This window comes from Homalodisca vitripennis, unplaced genomic scaffold, assembly GCF_021130785.1.
Source record: "Homalodisca vitripennis isolate AUS2020 unplaced genomic scaffold, UT_GWSS_2.1 ScUCBcl_669;HRSCAF=3189, whole genome shotgun sequence".
Taxonomy (NCBI): domain Eukaryota; kingdom Metazoa; phylum Arthropoda; class Insecta; order Hemiptera; family Cicadellidae; genus Homalodisca; species Homalodisca vitripennis.
In genome coordinates, this window is record NW_025776937.1 from 393794 (window position 1) to 409894 (window position 16101).

The following is a 16101-nucleotide window of genomic DNA, read 5'->3' on the forward strand; positions in this document are numbered from 1 at the left end:
GGTCTTATAAGTACCCGTCCTCTGACCGTTCCAGTGCATGGCTCGCTGGGAGTGCTTAAGCCGGCACTAGATGCGCTATCTGATGTCGGTGAGAGATGATGTGAGCTTGTCTCTGCCGAGGCGTAAGTCATGTACTGGTTAAGAAGACAGCCACTTCGGTCTTTGGTCAGGAAGTGTTCAGTAGGCAGGGGTGTCGGAGCCCCTGTTGCCACGTGCGAGTCCAAGTTGTGCGCGTATTCCCGACTTGGTAATCGATGGAAACTGGGGAACTGAGGTAGGGTTGTCCCCCAAACTACAGTTTGTGGGACACCCGAGGGCATGCCCGCTCCCGGTGAATCGGCCCGCACTACTAAACACGATGCGCTGGTGACCTTATCTATGGATATTCAAACCACCCCACCCTTAGGGCAAGAATTCGTTTCCTCAGGCGGTCAGCCTAAATCTGTAAGCTAACTAAGGAATGGAAATATCTTGGTGGAAGCTGCGAACTACATCCAAGCCAAGAAATTCCTTCAGATGAGGAGTTTTTTCGATCAGGTGGAAGTCGTCGTTCAACCGCACCGCACTCCTCACTGAACACCTCCAAGGGGATCGTCTTCTGCCGTGACCTGATGGAGTGTAGTGAGGAGGAAATCAAGGACGAGCTGAACCAATCAGTGAAACCAACCAGTGTGAAATGGTGACCGATGTGGTCAGGATGCTTCGGACGGAGAATGGGAGAAAGGTTCCTACTCCTGGTCTAATTCTGACCTTTTCATTTCCCCAACCATGCCTTCCAGAGCTGAGGAGGAAGAACACGGTTTCGGTTGCACAGGAACAGAGGCAGCTTGAGAATAGGATACGTCCTTCTTCAGGGCTTGCCCAAGTCGTTTTCTATATTCTTTACGAGCATCGCCGAAAGACAATTTCTCGGTAATAACTATTTTCAGCACTTCCTTTTCTTCTAAGTATACTTTACAGCTGCGAGAGCTTGAAGGATGCTTGCCCTTGCAGTTCACGCACTGCTCTTCGCCACCGGCACAGTCCTTGTCACTGTGACCACTTTTGCCACAAAAGACTACAAGTTTCAGTGTTATGGCAAGTTTTGTTTGAATTTCCAAAACGTTGACATTTATAACACCTCTGAGAATTTCTAAAGTATGGACGAACTTGTAGGGAAAGATATCCTGTTCTAATTCCTACTGGTTTGTGAGGAAGGGCAAAAGTCAAAATGTGACCTGGTGTAGGTGTCGGTACACCGTGTTCAACCTTCATTATTCTCACCACATCAGTCACAAGACAATCTTTCAGTTTTTTTTTTTCAATTCACCAATTGAGCAATATAGCATATCGTGACAGAATACAATTCCTTTGCAGACGTTTAATGTCTCATGAGGATGGACAGCGACTTCTACTTTGTCGTCAAAGGTTCTCATGGAGAGAAATTTCTGAGCCTGTGGAGCGTTCGCAGCCTCTACCAAGATGCTTTCATTACGGAGCTTCCTAACAGAAGACGGCGAGCCGTCCACTCCGACTAGAGCCTTGTTAACAAGGAAGGGGCTCACCTTTGCCAAGTTCAGGGTTTCGTCTTTGTGCTTAAATACTAGAAAAAATGGGGTGGGAAGATTTTGAACATTCATTTTCTTATCTGCAGTTTTTCTCTGTTTGGTTGCTTCCTCTTCAGATTCTGAAGAGAGGGCACGCTTCTTTTCTAGATCCATAGTAGACTCTTTTTCTACAACTCTATCATTTTTGTGAACTTGAGAAGGGTTTAAGGCAGCCATTCAATATTTGAACCAGCGCATCGTGATTAAAGGTACAAGCCGAGACATTGGGTACGGGTATACCCTCGGGAACCTGTCAGCCAAAGTTTGGCAGGGCACCCTACCTCAGTTCCCCGGGGCCCGATGTTATCCCGTTTAACCGAGTCGGGGATTCTCGCACGACTCGGGCTCGCACGTGGCAACAGAAATCTCCGACATTTCTGTCCAATAATCACTTCCTGACCAGGGACCGAAGTGGCTGGCACCAGGATTCATATTACCGTTTGCTTCGGCAGAGCAAGCTAACATCAGCTCTCTTCTGACACACCTTCTCAGAGTGTAGCAGTTCAAGCACTCCCCACAAACAATAGCACGATCCAGTCTGGAAAGGGAGGAATTAGGAATAGGTAGGATTTATGGATGAGCCAGGGGAAAGTGCCAGGATTGAAGTTGTGTCTGGCACTAGCTCGGGGTACGAAAGGTCGCCAACCTTTAAACGTCAGAGTAAGACGTCCCCCTACGGGCGAAAAGTGTTGTAAGAGGCTCTTTCGTGAAGATTATTATAAGGCTTCGAAAGTTAGAAAAATTTATTTTGGTCAAGATATAAAAGGACAAAAGGGTTCAGGTAAGTTTGCATACATTACGCCTCAGTGAACTTATTTATAATCTAATAATAACAAATATGTAAACATTTATTCCTATTTCAAAAATATGTATATACATATTTATATTAACTAGCATTTACTCGTAGCCATATCCTTTTTCCAATTTTGGAATGGACTTTTAGTTTAAAGAGGAAGTTTTGGGGTCCTGAAGTCAGTTGATATGAGTACCAATGAAATACCTAAATCTATTTGCAACATTCCATTTGAATGTAAAGCCCCAACAATGTGACATCTTTAACACTTGTAATTTGTAATAATGGAAAACTTAGTGAAAACACTTACGATATAATATAATTTTAAATTGGAAGTAGACATGTTCAACTAAATATTATTTTACAATTAATCGTTAAGAGGTTCAAAAGTTGACAAAATTGCCACTGGCTTATTTCAAGTGAATCGCGTGAAGAAGCATTTTTATTGTTGCCATTATAGAAAAATTATACAAGGAAAATGGCCCCAAGCTAGTATACCATGTAGTATATATAATTGAAACAGACAGAAATGTGACAAAGATTTCAATTTCCATAGTAGTTAATTTACTTAAAACTATTTCAATGTTCAGGGACCATTGCAAACTTAGAATCCATATAAAATGCCAGAAGCCTGACATATTCAATGTTAATTTCTCGCTTAAGGCTTAGATTTAGGTATTGTGTTTTTTAGGATTAGAAGATTATTTATTAGAAGAAAATCAGAAAAGAGCCTGCTCTTCTGCTTGTTTTGTGATATTTTAAAGTAATTAATATTTTTGTAATGGGCTATCAAAGGTGTGTCAGCAGCATAAATAATCGAATGAACATTTACGTTTTGAGGCAAATCGTTTATATATACTAAGAAAAAGAAAGGTCCTGGAAAAAAGCCTTGAGCCTCACCTGTCTCGACAGGTTTTTTAGAAGAACATTTATTTTTTACTTAAACAAATTGACTCTTATTAAAAAGATTAGAGTGAATTATTTTAAAAGATATATCCTCAATTCCTCATATCATTTTAGTTTAATTAGTAGAATATTAACTGGAATACTATCAAAAGTTTTACCAAGATCGCACAAAACTACAAAAACTGACTCTTTTCTTTTAAAAGCGTCCAAAGATAAATCACTTAAATTAAGTACTGCAGAGGTAATAGATTTACCCTGGCGAAGAAAACCATGTTGATATGATAAACAGAAAGTGGAAAGTAAGTTTTGTCAGTCAAAAAATAACTAAGCTGATTGATTTTACATTAAAAATTAAAATATTTTAGAAAATATGGGAATTATCGAAATAAATCTGTAATTTTGGGAGAGGTTTTATCACCTTTTTGAAAATTTAGATTATTTTTATAATTTAGAGTGATGGCGCGAAATATCCCTCACAGGAGCATTTGTTGAAAACAGGAGCAAGTGGTTCATTAATTAGATGAATTGTTTCTTTATTTATATAGTTAAAAAGCCAATAGTAATCCATAGAATTTAACTTGTTACAACAAAAATTTTCAGTTACCATTTATGTGAAAGGTTTTTTTATTGGTGATACTTTTTACTACTTAGAACATAGTATTTTAAAACAGAGAACATTAGCAAAGTTTCATGCCCACTACTTTTTTCAGATAACGTACAACTCAAGGTCGTTGATTCACGTTTAAAGCAGTTAAAAAGAGAAAGATTAATAAACCAAAAACTAGGAAGAAAAAGCTCCGCACGAAGGAAACCCAAAAAAATAAATCACTTTTGTACGCATCAGAACAGATAAAAAACGGAAGTAAAATTGACATTAATCAATTACCTGAATTAACTCCTACCAAAGCTGATGAACAAGTAAGTTTATTTGAATGTATATTTTTTAATGTACAAAAAATGTATTTATGATCACACTCCGTGGTAGCATTTTAGTATAGGTCACGACTACGTTGAAATGTTTTGAAACCTTAAAAAACAAAAACAGTTTCAATCATATAAAGTTTGTAAAACCATGGGCTTAATTTAGTTACAATTAATATAAAATTATGTTTTTAAATGTTCACTTAAATGTTCAATGATATCATGTACTTCAGAAACATTTGACTGTTATCAATTATCATGTGTACAATAATTAGCTATACAGGTGTGGATTGGATTCTAGTTTGTCTCAACTTCTAACGGGCCCCGACTTCTAGCAGGCCCCAACCTTTGGCAAGCCCAAACCTCTAGGACACTATTACCTCTAGCAGGTTACACCAGTCCCTCTGGCAGGCTCTAGTCTCTGCCAGGATTCCACCTATAATAGGCTCTAAACTTTAGCAGGTCTCGAGTTTTAGGAGAGCCATGCCTCTGTGAGGTCCCATGATCTAGCAGGCCCCAGGATGTAGCGGCCCCATATTCTAGCGGGCTCTGAACTCTAGCAGGCTCCGACCATTAGCAGGCCAGGATTAATAAAGGGTCCCGACCATTCGAGGGCCCCGATTAATAGAGGGCCCCCACCATTAGTAGCCCACCCACCATTAGGGGGCGCGATTATTAAGAGGCCCCGATTATTAGCGGGCCCCACCCATTAGGGGGCCCCGACTATTAGCAGGCCCCAACCATTAGCGGGCTTCGATTAATAGAGGTAGATAAGCCCACAAGTATTTACAAAAGCTTATTGTATTACCTGTCCTTCACAAAATGACCAAACCATTAGAGGACCGAATTTCAAATGAAAGAAACCTAACTATACAGGAAAATCCCAACGGTATAAGTAAAACTCCTGATAAAAATATTCATCAGGATAATGTTACGTCACCTCATAGCCTCATAGTAAGAGTCCAACCAAAATTGATGACAAACACAACAAAATTTCCGTTCCTCGGAATGACATAATAGGACTAGTTGCAAACAACAAGGACGTTTTTAAATCTCGATCAACAGATTCAATCATAACCTTTGTAAATAATAAGATATTAAGAAAACAGTAAAATGTGACCCCAGAGATAAAACGGTGTATAGGAAAAACACACAGAAAGATTACAAATTTACCTTTATGAAAGTATCATTATGAGACTAGTTCCTCTTTTATATGTTTAGTATTAGTCAAACTTAAATTTTATATCTGAATAGCTACATAGCTCAGCCTTGCATTCAATGTTATATTTTTCAGTCGTTTAAATTTGTTAATTTTTTTTGTCGATTTTTGTGTTTATTTTGTGTAAGGTCTCAAACATTCACTCATAATGTAAATTTAAATAAAGTTGTAATATAGTCCGAAGTCTCACATAAAAATGGGAATATAAATATTCTACCATAAAAATAAATAAAGAAAATTGAAGAGCACAGGATGAAAACTCGTCATGATATTTATATACAAAGTGTCCCATTACTAACCAACATTTTACCAAGCTATTCTACAAGTAGAAAATAACAATATTTGTCATATAATGTATGTAAGCCATCTGTATGTCTTTCCGTATAGGGTTTTTGTAATAATTTATATGAATCAGTGTTTTTTTTTAAAGGGCGGATTCTACATTTTTTGTCAAATTCACGTTTTTAATGTTTTGTGTTCTTTGAAGATAGCTTTATCATTTTTTTTTTTTTTTTTTTTTTAAGGGCGCGTGTATGTCATCTCCTTATACAAGTAAAGCCAGCTGTTAAATCATGGTTTTTATTAAATGGGCGGATTTGCTTCAAATCAGCCCTTTAAAAAAAATATTCCTCTGTGGCTGTAGCAAGCAGCTGGTTGGTTGTTTTTGTTGCAACAAACCTAACCTCTATTAACTAAACCTTAAAGACAACTACTTGTAGAAGAATACAGAAAAATATCCCTTCCAGCTCAGTTTATGAAAAGAAGATTTAACTTGAGGCCGTTATTTCAAAATATCAAATTGAAGGTGCATTATTAGTTTATATGTATGTATGCTATGTATGCTAATGATTTAACTGTAATATGCCCAAATAAACAATACATAACTAATAACGGTTAAAAAAGTGAATTCAGGAATGAAATTGATCTATGGGGAATATCCAATAACACAATTACCAAAGTAAGAGATAAGCTTTGTAGTAACATAATTCGAATGTATGCACTTTAGTGGTTTATATATTATATAAAAGTTTGGTCAACAACGTATGTAAATGACAGAATATTTTTATTATATGGACATCTGAAGAATAATACCTTAATAACACGTTTATTCTTATACAGATATTTAATTAAGTCAGTATATAAATATTGGAGTAAATTCCACCCCCCCCCCCATAACAGTCTACTTTCATTCCACTAAACGAATAAGATATATATTAAGTGAGTTTCGTTCTTTCATGAGTACATGTATGCTAAACTCTGTGATAGTAAATTAAAACTTCAAAGTTGAAAATAAATTTCAATGCCATGCCGAAAATTATTTTTAGTTAGAATGCTGAAGTGATTTACACTGTTATCAAAATACGGTTAGCAAAGTTTAAAATATTTATATTAAAAAAAATATTTTTTATTACATTATTTCTCAAATACTCTCAGTATTGATTTATTGTAGTGAAACAAAAACATATAGTTAGCTAGTGTATATTTATTGCATAATTTCTTTTCGACATCAAAGAATAAGTGTTTTTAATAAAGAGAAGTCCTGATGTAGTTTACACACGACTCTGCGGGAAGGTAAAGGAAATCCCGCACCACCACCCAACCACCACAGCAGGTTAAAATCTGCGAACTGCAGTCGGAGGACTCAAGGCTCCAACAACTTAGCAGGGGGGCAGTATGGCTTGATCGTCTGAGGAGGCTGACAGCGCATCTTGGGCTACCATTTCCCACAATAACCATCGGCATCAGTAGCTGCAAACTCTCGCAGGGCATCAGAGTCCTGGATTTTAACAGTACAATAGCCAATTTCTGTCTACTGAACCAGGCAGCTAAATAGCCTGGTCAGTTCATCGACGCCCTGAAGTCCCATACCAACCCCTAGACATTGGGACATATCAACGGGAGTGCACAGCAGGGAAGAGGGTCTCCATCGAGCGCCGTAACTAAGTCGTTGCCCGCATAGAGGACCGGCTTAAGGCGAGGGGAGCAGGCGTTCCGCACTCCAACTGGGGACCTGCGCAAGCCCCTTCTTCACCAAGCTCGACGATTTGGCGCTTGTCGTAAACGTGACTTTCGAGAACGGCCGTTCCCTAACTGCTGGGACTGAGAGGGCGATAAAATATGCGGACATCCTTCCAGTTGTCAATGAAAACCCAGTCTTAGGTGGTTGGTAGACGAATGCAGACGTATTATGATTTGTATTCTGTAGTTAAGTTTTAATGATTAGTGTTGTGTATAGTTTTTTATTAAGTGAATGGTTTAGGGTTAGTGAAGTTGTCACACAACATGGTGGTTGTGATTCCTGACTTAGGCGTGTCACAACGCTTTCGTATGATTTGGTTATTTTAACCTAGTTTGTAATTATGTATTAGGTTAGTTATTTACCTGAAGAAGAGATCAGATTGCAACGAAATGTTACTGATTTTTTGTTTCACTAAACGAAGGCAAATGTCCGGAAAAATCCTGTTTCCTTCAAAAACTCTAAGCCAGCAAGGGAGAAGTAATCCCGGTGAGCATAGGTGCGCGCGGTGCTCTCCCAACAGCTTCCGACACTACCGAAGATACTAGGGATAAGTAGACCGCAAGACCCTCCTGGACCTAGACCTTTATGTTAAAGACCTTCATAGACATTAGAAGAACCCACCAGGACTACTAGGCCCTAGACCTACACTACAGAGGCACGGGCAGATCACTTCATAAATCACTTCGGGTGTTCTCTTATAATTCATTGATATGCTAGCGACCAGACAACAAGTAGAATACAAACCTATAAGAAAATGCTGAGAACTAGATAGAGAAGAAACTGTGAGGAAATGGCTTCGTCTTGAATACGTAGTTCCTATTTTTATAGAATATTATACTAGAGCTTAAAAAGTTCATACGGGAAACTTTCATTTACATTGTCACCTCGATTTGCCCAAAATCCCCGTTCTTATGTATTGTATTGCTAGCGATAAACCCATTTTATTTAGCGACCACACCTTTTATCTCATTTACGTGTAATCCAGACTGGGATGAAATTTAAAATTTGCTGTAGTCAGGTGAAACGTCGATACATCGCCATTATATCACTGCACGTGTGTTCAAACAAAAACTGAAATCTTTGGTGAATTTGATTACACCTCACTCGGTATTTAGGAAATACCATGTTAACTTTACTCAGTTGAATGGTAAAAATGAGCTTTACCTCACACTCAAATCTTGATTCGGTTCGTGTATAAAGTACGCCAAGAAGAAAGTGACAACATTGTTTCAGCAAAAATTCCGGATCGGAATGTTGATCAAGAATTGTTTGACATTGTTAATAATATGATCCATGGTCCATGTGGTACTGCAAACATGATGCCATCATGTATGAATAATGGAAAATGTACGAAACGTCAGAATCTGGAAAACCATGTCAAACTGATACTATGAAAATATAGACCGTTATCTTATCGTTGTTGTGAAGTGTTTTCGGCCAAGGCAAGCAAGGTCATTGGTTGGTGACTTGATGCGAGTTGAGTGAGGCACGAGGCAAGATGTCTATTGCTGACCATTGGTGATTTTGTCACGCAGCTGCGGTTTTGTATTACTAATGATGTAAAGAAAGGAAGAATTAAAAATACAGTTTCATACACTGCAACTTAATTCTGAGAACGTTGTATTTACTGATATATGTAGTAAATTAAATGGCTTAGGTGTCTTTTGTTAATAATAAATTGAGAAAAATTACTTTTAGTCTTATATGAAAATTATTGGGGACCCTATATATATATAAGTAGATAGTAATATGGCGGTTATAGACCACTTTCGGAGCCAACAGAAAATCAAGGGAAAATACTGTTTAAAGGACAATAAACGAATCTGTAACTCACGAATGAAAAATTAACCGAATCTATAGCTGTTTTGCTTCTACTTTCTCAAATCAATCTATCGGAAATGTCTGCTACGAATAAACTATAAATTAAAACTTAAAAACGGAAATGATGGAATTTGCTAACAATCACTCGAGAAGTCGGGGAGAATGTGAGTAAAACCACATTCTTTTGACGAGGTTCTTCATTTAATTTCTCCAAATGTACTATAAAATCATCGAGTATTTCTGGCTTAAAATCGTAGACAAATTCAACATCCAGATAATGAAAAAATACAGGTAATATCTTTTCATAATAAACGTGTGTATCGATACCTACAAACCTAATGTATTCTTTGAAAAGGAAAATAATTTTTTCAATGGTTCTAAGAGATAAGTAAAAATTTTTATTCTGTTTTCTAAATTCTGTAACAAATTTTGTTTGTTTTTTACCTCCATATTGCAATTTTGTAAGCAGATTATTCAATTGTGTTAGTTTATTTCGAAATTTCTTAGGTTTAGGTCTTTCGTACAAAATTAAATTACAACCTCTACAAACTAAATATCTTTTATCGATAATTTCTCCTCTATTAGAACACTTGTAACAGTTGGCATTATACTCTTCCATTTAAACAGAAAGATTTTTTGTTTAAATGGAGATTATGGAACTAACTCTGCCGAGATATAAATTTTTCAGCGCAAATGTTTGTGTTTACATTTCTACAACAGAGATAAATAGAAATAATTTCATTCTATTGTACAACTATTTAGGATATTTTGTCTATGATTACAAAGATTATTCCGGAAGAAATCGAGATTTTTCATCAACGAAAGAGTATATTTTTGAAGTTTTAGAAGGAATGAAAGAGAATAATATGAACATCATCAATTATTGTAAAAGACAAAATGAATGATTGTGTCTTTGGTGTAGTGTTGTTAGTGTGCGTGTTTGCGCTATGGGAATCACATCACATTCAACTTCTACGGTGTCTATTGTTTAGAGACTTGGCCCTGCACTGCTACTGTCCAACCAAGTTAATGGGTAGGAGCTGTAATTCGGGTCTTAGACTCTGGAATTTTTTTGTTCCCAAGTCTCATTTTTTCTTTGGTAACTACTGTGTAGAAGTTGATGGAGAGATTCAATTAGGGAATTTGTGTCGGGTGTTTTGTAAGTGTAATGTTGTATTAATGAACGATGTGAGAATGTAATGAACGAATTAAGGAAGAGAAGGAATTAAGGAATGAAGTGGAAAGGTGAGGAAGCAAATGGCGCGCCAACCACAGTTGTCATTACTCGGCTTGTTCTATAGTCATTACACTATGGCCACTCGTGTAAAGACTTGTCCCCAACCACTGAACGACAACCATGTCTTCCTCAATAAAAAGCGCGCCTGAAGCTCTGGGATTTGAACCCAGAACCTCAGGCTTTGAAGGCAAGCGTCTTACCAACTGAGCTACGGAGAGTCTCGAAAGTTATAAGCTATATCTCTGCTATATAAGTTGTTCAATTAGGAGTGCTAGTTTACAAATTTATTAATAATTTTATATTTCAAAAACCACTCAACCGATTTTAATGAAATTTGGTACAAATATAGTAAATACTTAACTCTTTCGACTTAACTTATCCATAAGGGTGAAATCATCCCCTATTTCTTAATATTCATAAAAAAATAAAAAAAAATAATCAGAAAAATCTGAAACTTCAAAAACAAGCGAGTTGAACTTAACCTCTTAATGCCCACTACATGATGCAGTATATAAAAAAAATTATTTTATGCTAAAAGTTACTTTAAATGGTACTTAGATGACCTGTAATTTTTTTCAGATTTTTAAATTTACTATTTAACCAAATTTTGGGTAAGTGCCAAATCTGGCACATTGGGCAATAGAGAAAATAGTGCACTTTAGAGAAAGTAAACAGGACATAAGAAAAACTAATAGTATATTGCTTCATAATTACAGTATATTTAGAATTATAAGTAAAACACATTACTACACAGTATAAGGAGCACCTTACAAGTGGAAATCCACAAAACAGTTCTTTCCTTTGTTTAGGCAGAGGTGAACTTTACACTTTTCACACATAATGGATGATTTCTGCTTGCAGAAGGGATGCTTGCATCTCTGCCTATCTTCGACAACAGATGGCCAATGTCCAACTCCATCTTTTCTAACATCTGGTATAGGGATATTGACACATGGACCTTTCTTCTTTTTCTTTGAAAATTCGTTCTCTACCCTGTCTGTTGATGGCCTTCCTCTTTTTATTGGGTCAGCTCCTAAGTTACAAAGAGACTCGGCCACCTCACACCGGAAAGCTAGCAAATCCATTACTCCCTGCTTAGCAATTCCATTATGTTGACAGTCTCGTCTGAAGAGAAGCCATCCATTGACAATACTTACGTCAACAAAGTGGAAGAAAAACCTCAAATAAAACTTCCGAGATCTTAGATTAATTCGGTAGTAGCTGATAAGTCCATCTAGAAGGTCCACTCCCCCCATGAACTTATTGTATGTTGTAACGATTTTAGGGCAAGTGACATCAATCTGCTCACGACCTTTAGAGTCAAAGCGTTGCACAGTGTTGATAGGGCAAGCAGACTCAAAAGTTGACGCAAGAGACACCCCTCGATTGTCTAACCATTTTACAGCCCTAATTTTTACCCCATCAATTGTTGCCTCTTTTTCCTCATAAGACCCACGGCCTTTCTTTTTCATTTCTTGGTCAGATGAAAACAACAAGGCTGGAAATCGTCCTAGTCGAATGGTCCCGAGGGATTGGAAACCAATATTTGCTAGAGTCACTAAGAGAGCTGGTGATGAGTACCAGTTATCAAAATAGATTAAGAATTTGTTTTCATTACGAGGCAAGTGTTCAACCAGTCGTAAAACAACATTTGAACTAGCTCCAATGTCAGGTAGGGAAGTAGCAGGTAGTATGCGACCAGTGTAGATCTCAAAATTGTGAATCAGACCCTTGCTGTCACAAAGTACAAACAGTTTGTATCCCCACTTGTGGGGTTTCATCGGGTTGTACTGTTTTAGTAAAGATGTGCCTTTGAAGGGCACAATCTGTTCATCAACACAGAGCATTTGTTCCTCAATAGGAATGTTTTTGAATTTGTTTTGAAGAGCATCAACTAGTGGGCGGATTTTAAATAGCCTATCTTTGTTTGGATCATTCTGTAATGGCATGTGATCATTGTTATTGAAGTGCAAGTTGGCCTTCAGTTCCTCCCATCTGTTACGTGACATAACATGTGCAACCTTTTCTACTCGTGTATTTCCATTCCAATACATCCTACTCCTAGGTAGACCATAAATGCTCATGTAGATGCAAATGCCTATAAACTGCTCTACTTCCTTCTCTGAGGTATTCAAGGGTTTATTCGGATTTTTTTGGACACTATACAAGTTTGACTGAGTAGCAATCAAAGTTAAAAGGTCATTGTCAAAAAAATCTTTGAAGTAGTCAACTGGAGACTGAAGTACATGTTCGTTACTTAATTCTAGCATTGGCGGAAAAGGTTTCTCACTGTTATCTGGATTCACTTCATTCCAAGCAGGTGCTGGTTTTTTTGGAATCTTCTTTTTTGTGGCTGTAGACGTTGAAGGGATGTTCTCTTCGTCTTCATCTGTGACATCACTGGAGCTCGCTGCATTGTTCACTGAAACAAAACAAACTCGCTGTTGCCTTGCTTTTTTTCAAACCACAAAAAAGTATGTATTTCACACTAAAATAAATAACATATTGAGGTCTTTACTAGTATATAACAGCACCGCTGAAACAATTTTCTATACAGCCTAGTGTAACATAATCTGAATTATCCTAACCGTGTGCATTAAAAATGGTGCTGTCATAACAAGAAAAGACATATAATAAACAGAACATAGCCTATTAGTATAGAATATAAATTTAGATTAGTAAGTATGAGCCTAACTAAGTTAATTATGGAATTAATGGTATAAATAAACTTACAAAATAAGGCTAACTTGTTCTTTTTGTCACGGCCAGGGGTGTAATCTGGATCCTCATCTGAGTCATCCACCAAACTGTCTTCACTGTCATCGGGGGGTAAAAGCGAAGTTGTGTTGTTATGTCTTCTTAGTCGACAATGTGACATCTGACAAAAATAAACATTGTTGTACAAAAAGCTTGTAGGTTGACTTTAATGCCCAATGTGCCATTTTTGGGACGAACTGAAAAACTGCAGTTTTACAGTTGTGCCCAATGTGACAAATTTGGCACAAACCTAAAAAGCATCATAAAACATAAACTAGACATATTTTATGAACTAAAACTACTGTAACACACTTTCAGTTAACTATGTAAACTAGACCATATTTTATAAAAAGGGTACTTACTTTTTTTCTGCTAAATACAGGTATGAAGACTTAGAGGTTATGAAGAATTGGTGTTTACTGTGTATGGTAGATCTGCTCACTGGCTGTAGTTCACATAACTGCCACCAGGCAACAGCACAGTACAGTAAATTATTGAAAATAGTTCCATATGTGTCACAATGGGCATTTAAGGTTGTAATTTTCATTCTGACACTATACTACATGCATAAAATGGGTATGTGACAAATTTGGCACAGTGGGCGTTAAGAGGTTAAAATTTCATGAAAATAACAAAATTTTCAAAAACTACCCCAATCATCCCTTATCTTAAAACTCTTATATCTCGAGAACTATTGGAGCTTTTTTGCTGAAATTTGGTATATAGGATCAGTAAATATTAAAGTATTTTTTAAAATCATAACTTCCGGTCCAACCCTTAAGATGACCTTGGAATAGTTTTTTGTTAATATCATCCCCATTTTTTAAGATATTCTTTTGAAATTAAAAATGAATACTTATATCAATGTCTTTAACAATTCTGTAAAGTTTTAAAATTATCCGATGAATAATAGTGAAAATAACGTGATTTTTACTGAATTTCTCTAATATCGTTCTTAATCACATCATAGGCTAAAAATTTCTCAGAAACCACAACCACATAACAAATCGCGTTTGTAACAGCTTTTTGAAAATCCATATTGATAATTATATCGTTCTTTGAACCAGAAATATTTGTCATACTCTTTGTTGTATCAATGACATAAATAGGTCTATTCGCTAAAAATTCTTTAGGATTGTAATACATTTCCTTATTATTACAGTAAACTTTCTTAAAATCTTGATACATCTGATCCTACATGATTCTGAAAAGACCTCCTGAAATGTTTAAATTTTGTAATTCATCTGGATAATAAGAACCGTTCAATTTTACTCTGATATTTTTTACATCCAAACTATCAAACTTTGAAGGATTTTTTTCTTGATTATTCTGTCTATCTGTTTGAAAACCTATGATAACGAACTTGGGATTGAAGATATTTCTATAAATATTTGTAATATCGAACGAATAAGTTGTTCCGGAAATACCTTTTTGTTCAATACATTGCCAATCTAGAAAATTAAACATAATGTTTTGACTTTTTGTAATTTCATCAATCAACCTAATTTTACTCGTGGTTTTATAATCAATCATTGGAACTCTAATAAAAAAATCTGTAATTGTTATTTTTCCATCAACAGGCATAACATTTCCAGTTGCAGTCTTCAGAATCACATCATCGTCTTCTGCTCTTATAAAACTTAGATAAAATCCTCCTTTATAGATCGGAATAGTAACATTTTCAAAAAATCCTAATCCAAAATGAGATAAATTTCCAGCTGCTTCAAAAACACCAAATTTAAAATCTGATTCAAAGCCATTAGAAGTTTGAGAAATAACATCACTTTTTGAATACGAAATAGTTCCTTTAATTGTGCTTAATTGGCCACAGTTTTCGACTTCTTCTATCAATTTATTGTGTTTTCTTACTTCAATCTTAGAAAATAAAAACGGTATAAAATTATCGATTAATCTAACATTATCAGTTCCAAGATATGCTTGACCATCTTGTTTTGTTAAAGTTCCAGAAATATAAAACTGGAAGTTAGACGAGCAAAAATTATCTCCAAAATCAATATTAAACTCAGTTCTTTTATTCGGTTCATTCAAATGTTGTTTACTAATTGGATAGAAATTTTTAAACTCCGCCCTTTCAATATCACTAGCATATTTTCTGTAGTCCGCCATTTAATAAGAGAAAATTTAGAAATTTTAAACATCATGTATAAGAAAGATATCATTTTTTCATCGATCTAATGTACGTTTTTATAAGAAAAGATATAAATTTTAGTAAAATAATTAAAAAGATTAGAGTCATTTTTAATGATCTACTTCGTCATATTCAGGATTCTCTTCCTTAAATTTTGCGATCTCGGTCACATATTTCAATAAAATTTGCACAGGATAGTAACCGCTATCTATAATATTGTTCCAATCAACTGTATCTTTATTTTCATCCAAAAACTTTATACTCAAGTGTTGATAGAGGCAAAGAACAGACATATGATCTTTTAATTGATAATGTATATTTTCTTGAATGAACTCTGGGGACAGATTTTGATATTTAGCAATGTTATACCAATTCAATTTGTTTACGTATAATCTCATCATATCTTCGGATAATTCATATTTTTGAGAAATATCATCCCAATGTTCTTTTTTCAAATCTCTTTCGTGTTGCATTATAAAAAGATCGAAAGCACTGTAATGTCCCGCCATCTCTATTTATTAGGAAAAAATTTCAAGTTTTTATAAATTGGCTCTTTTTTGCGTTATATTCAGCACATTTTCCAGAAATTCTTTTAACTCCATTGATATTTGCGTAATATTTTATATCATTTGTTGCAGTTTTTTCTTTACATCTCACACAGTATATGAGCGCCATTTATATAAGGAAAATTT

General features: G+C 35.8%; 1 protein-coding gene across 1 annotated transcript; it reads right to left on the bottom strand.

The window, feature by feature from the left end:
* Nucleotides 1-11200: 11200 nt before the first annotated feature.
* Nucleotides 11201-13871, bottom strand: LOC124371009 (piggyBac transposable element-derived protein 1-like). The gene is made up of 2 exons (XM_046829320.1): nt 13237-13871; nt 11201-12925 (listed from the first exon to the last, which is right to left on the bottom strand). Exons 1-2 carry the CDS (start codon nt 13379-13381, stop codon nt 11271-11273), a joined length of 1800 nt encoding a protein of 599 aa, XP_046685276.1. The 5' UTR covers nt 13382-13871; the 3' UTR covers nt 11201-11270.
* Between the last annotated feature and the right edge of the window lie 2230 nt (nt 13872-16101).